Source organism: Parasteatoda tepidariorum, chromosome 4 (genome assembly GCF_043381705.1).
Source record: "Parasteatoda tepidariorum isolate YZ-2023 chromosome 4, CAS_Ptep_4.0, whole genome shotgun sequence".
Lineage (NCBI taxonomy): Eukaryota > Metazoa > Arthropoda > Arachnida > Araneae > Theridiidae > Parasteatoda > Parasteatoda tepidariorum.
This window is the reverse complement of record NC_092207.1, coordinates 72,564,401-72,569,697: the sequence shown is the minus strand read 5'-3', so window position 1 is coordinate 72,569,697 and position 5,297 is coordinate 72,564,401. Positions and strand designations below refer to the sequence as shown.

General features: G+C 31.3%; 1 protein-coding gene across 1 annotated transcript in view; it reads right to left on the bottom strand.

Moving 5' to 3' along the window:
• Window positions 1-2,687: 2,687 nt before the first annotated feature.
• The window catches only part of LOC107439649 (tyrosine-protein kinase Abl), a gene marked incomplete in the record, with an annotated part of 46,573 nt that continues 43,963 nt past the window's right edge, over window positions 2,688-5,297 (bottom strand). Inside the window, 1 exon segment of the mRNA XM_071180036.1 lies at window positions 2,688-5,297. Coding sequence (XP_071036137.1) covers window positions 3,115-5,297 — 2,183 coding nt within the window.

Below are 5,297 nucleotides of genomic sequence, written 5' to 3'. Positions count from 1 at the left end.
GGTCTACCTCTAGAGCGGGACCCCTGAGGGTTCTTGAAGGTGGCAATTTTTACAGGGCTATCTTCAGAGCCTCTCCATATATGTCCGAGCCATCTTAGTCGGTTGCTTCGGATTATCTGCATAATTTGAGGATGTTTATAGAGCCCATAAAGTTCAAAGTTGTACCGTGTTAAGCAATCAGTGCACATTAAAACTTATTTTCTAATGATGCATCTGCACTAAACAAGAGCACTGTCATTCAACATATTGCCATCTGTAATCCAACAACTTCCTAACATTTGGAAAAGTTGCTAAAATTTGTTAGGCATTATATAGAAAGAATATAGTACAATTATTTTATACAATTGCATTCTTAAATGTTTTCGATCTTTGTTGTCAATACTTCAATTACAACCCTTGTAAAGACACAAAAGTATTTGCATAGTCAAATGTACAATGTACATTTTTTAATAATGGCGGCAAGACTAAAAAACAAAGTTTTGGTTAATCCATACTACATATAAAAAACATCTATTGGCTATAATGGTTTAACAGTCTTAATCTTTGAAGATAAATTTCATCTGCACTGTTTCTGTTAAATAAGTCACTTAACTTGTATACTTTTGGAACTGTCAAAAATAGGAACAGGCATACAAAGCTTTTATCAACAAAGGTATATCCAAAACTATTACCATTGTTGTTTTATTTGTTTAGAAGATTGAAAAGAAATTAAATTTGTTTAGGCTGAATAGCAATTAATTTTGTTTTGTACATTGAATAGTATATTTAACCTCACAATTACGGTTAAGCTCACACAAACCTGACTTAATTTCAAATTAAATTGATTACTGATTTCATTAATTTATAATAAATATTTTTTTTTCCTTTACTAAAATATTTTTTATTTAATTGACTTTAAGGCGAGTAATTAAAGTAATTTATTTCTTTTCAAATAAGGAAGGATTTAGTATAACAAATATTTAATTTTTATAGGAGACATAAAATCTTTGCTTATATGAAAGTGAATATATTTTTATTAAATAGGACTAATAACATAACGCAAGAAAACAAATATCAAGGGACAAAAATAGGGGAATGAATACTATGTGAAGAATTAGAAGCAAATTTTTACTAGCATTTCTGAGGCTTACAGTAATAAGGTATTACTTTTAAAAAGCAATTATATATTATATAATTATTAATAAACCTAAAATGAAAAATTTAGATGAAAAATAGAAGGGAAAATATTTAGAGATAAAACATTTTTAAGCTAGTTAATAAAATGTCTAAACAGATATATAAAGATATCTGTAGAAAATTAAATACATCGTACAAAATTAAAGTATTAAAACAAATACATATAAAATGAACTCAAAGTTAAAAAAGACATTTTAAAAGGCTAAAGCAACTTAAAATAGCTCATTTATCAGATATATTTCATTGTAGAATCCAAATTCATCCAAAAGCTGTAGAATAAATTTTATATATATATATATATATATTTTAACTGTCATTGGTTCCAAATGCTTCTTTATAAATACCACACTTCTGTAGAAATTTTGCCACTTCTCCCTGGATTAAAACTCTTCATTACAAAACAAAAACAGTACAATGGTCAAATAATTATAGTTTTGACATAGGGATAAACATTTCTTTTAAAAGTTGATTGTAAATAAAATAGCTGCTGGTCAAATAAAAAACTTAATAATTTAATGTTGAGTGTTCAACAAAGTTGAAACGTCTTTATGGAAATCTATAAGCGTTTAAGTGAACAGATTAAACGGTTACTCAATTGTGTACTGTTTTAAACATCTTGAGGGAAATGAATTGAGACAATTTTAAAAATGAAAAAAAAAAATGCTCATTGCAGTTTTTAAAAATATTAAATTACTTATTCTTTAATATTTTATGACTGAGCTTTTTAATAAAAGTGAATGCATTTATTTTAGATTTACCATGCTAAAGACACAATAAACCATAAAAATAACATACTGCTATAAATTTTAATAGCCCAACAAATAACAATGCTATAAAAAATTTTATAGAAAAAAAATTATGTAATTGTAAAATAGTTTATTTAAAAAATTGTCTTGATTTGGAAACAAATGGGAAAAGAATGAAAAATTAAGATGTTTATTTTCCCAGTTGATTCTTTTTTGATTGAAATTTTATAAATATTGTTTAGATAGGAAAGAATAAATATACTAGAATGCAAAAATGAAAACATACATTCCTAAAGAAATTATCACAATTTCAGAACACAATAAACAACACAAAACAATACTAATAATTGATTTAACACACATAATTACATATTCACATAATATATACAAAATTAAAAAATGGTTAGAAAATATCAAGGATATTAGGGATATAAATTCAATCATTAAAAAAATTATAATACTACAGTCTCCATCATCTATAAAGAATTTATTTTCACATAAAATGAAAGATGGTCTATAAAGTTTCATTAACTTACAAATAAAAAAAAATCTAGCTACTAATAATAATTTTAATAATAATCTAGCTAAAAAATAAATTTTGTTGAATTTTTTGGCATGGAAATATTTGTTCCCCTTTCTCTATCAAAAACGATGTAATATATTTTTTTTTGTATAGTTGAAAAAACTTGTATTTATATTAAACTTGCATTATTTAAATTTATTTTTTGCTAAAACCTATGCATAGATAAATAAAGATTCAGTCCATTTCATAAATTATAAATGCACTTAAAATAAATTAATACAAGTTTTAAATAAAATTCTTGGTATAAATTGTAAACTGATTCTCACTTTACAAAAAGAGGACCATATTTTTTTAAAACAAACTATCGATATAGTTCAGATTCTAAGAATACAGATCATATTTATAAAATATGATAAATCAATAATACTAAAGAGAATAAAAATGAGGTACGTCAGTCTGTTTAAAATGAAGAGCTTTATCATCGCAAACTAAAGTCATTTTGGGATTGGTATAAAAAAAAGGCACACAAGTGCCGTTCAGTTATTATTTTTCTTTCTTAAGCTTGAAATATTATAACGACTAGACAGTTTTCAAGTCGTTTTGACTCCTACCCACTAGATGTGCAGTAGGATAACCACAGAACAAAGATAGTACTGTACAAAAAATGTTTCATCGCTGTACAACATTAACAAGATCACGCACAGTATTTTGAAGGTCGGACAACAACTTCGCACTATCACTACTATTGTTACTATTGCAAGTCCTCAGCTGTTCGCCTTGGTTTTCTAGACGAGAGAGGAGTTCACGAAAACGAAACCGACCATGCGGAGGGATATATTCTGCATAGTTGGAACAGGATGAGCGAAAAAGTTGAACTTTATCAGTCAATTGAATAATGCTCATGCTACTTATGCTTGAGGCATTTCTAAGACCTACTATACTATTTTCTAAAGCATTGGAAATATCTATTATTGAAGCTTTGGTATTTGCAAGTTCCGATTTAGAGTCACTGTCATTTTCATTCTTTTCCAATAGCTTATCTTTATTGGTTTGTTCTAAACTAGATTGGGAAGTGGGGCTGTCTAAGCTTTTTGGGGTGTTTCTAGGAAACAATTGTGGTTTAAGAGCAGGTTTGGTAGGTTTAGTTACAGGTGCGACTGATGCCACGGGACGAACACCTTTCACTGGAGGTTTTTGGGGTACTTGAGGCTTTGAGACAGACACTGCTATTGCAGCATCGTTGACACTTTCCTGAGATTCACACCTCACTGACTGTGCAGCGTCATCTTTTTTGGTATCAGTGCTGCCATCTTTGTTCTGATTAATGTTAGATTTATTTTGCAATGGTGGAGATCCTTTCCATGTTAGTAAATTGTTTCTAGAGCCTTTTTCAGCCTCACCGGTATCAGATTGAGCACTACCAATAATTTTCTGATCTTTCGAATCTGGCAGTTCAAAGCTTCTTTTCATTCTAGATTCCAGCTGTTGAGCCATAATCTTTGGACAGACTTTTTTGAGTGTATCATTTGGTTTATCAACACTGTGACTATCTGCATCTTTTTCCCAGAGCTTCTTTAAACTGCTGATGCTCCCAGAACTGTGCCTTTTGCTCTCATCGTCTTCAACAAGATTGGTCTTATCTGGGTTAGTGATCTCCGTTATTTCATGCCGAGTATCACCATCAGATAGCACACTAGTGCGTTGAACAGGTGGAGCTATGCTATCTTTAAATTTATCTTCTTCTAGTGAAGCACACATGCGGTCTAAAACAGGTTTCGAATAGATAATACGCTTTTTATCCTGTTCGGGTGCATGATTCAACAAATTACTGGTGGTTTCCGAATTATCACATTGAGAATTGTTGCTAATAATTTTGTCAGTTTTTGATATAGGCTTAGGAATTTGTTCTGCAGCAGGAATTTTTTTAACAGTTTTATCAGGATTCCCTTGAAGAGTATTACTGGCAATAGATTCAGTTTCTGCAGCTTTTTTGCGTGCCTTCATCTTCAAGCTTTCAAATAGTTCGGTTACTAATTGAGCAGCAGGATTAGCAGGTGGCGCCGGAGCGGGTGTCGACTTATACCGAGAATTAGAAACGGGTTTCAGATTCTGTCTGAATGTTGAGGCATTTGACACAAATGCGGAATTTTCATTGGAGATGTCCTTAGAATTCGACGTAGGGAAGGAGGAAAATTCGCCAGTTACTTTGGGTTCTTTAAATTGCTGAGGGCTGTTTGCATTGGATCCTAATGAGGAAGCGTTTGGGCTCTGGGCATGATCAGATGCAGAATTGGACATAGGAGACTTTTCAGTATTTCTACCGAGATGTTCATCCATAGAACCACTTTTTACAATACTATTTTTTGGTGGACTAGGTGGTCTATCTTTCGGACGTTTCTTTAGTGTGCGCCTTACAAGACCACATCCAAAAGGTGGTGGTGACTGGTTATAAGCGAGTCTTTCATCTTCCACAGAATCTCTATGCTTCAGATTTACACCAAAGAGAGACCCATTTTCCCTCACATTTTCATGGTTATCTTTACTATCCTCTATTTTGTTCATCTTTTGCAAATAACGATCAGTCTTTTTATTGCGGGGCAGACGGGGAGAGGGAACGGGTTTAATTGCCAAGTGATGAGTTTCAGGAATTGAGCCCGTTTCGAACACCTCGCTAGATTTTGTGTGAGTTAAATCTGACTTCTGTCTTTGCAATACACCATGGTTGAAATACCTAGATATATCAGAATTCTGGGGTATATTGGCATGGGTTGCAGTAAATGTGTCACAAGCTATACGACTGACTAATTCCCCAGTTTGAGAATACATTAAATCAGAGTTAACTTCTTTAAGTA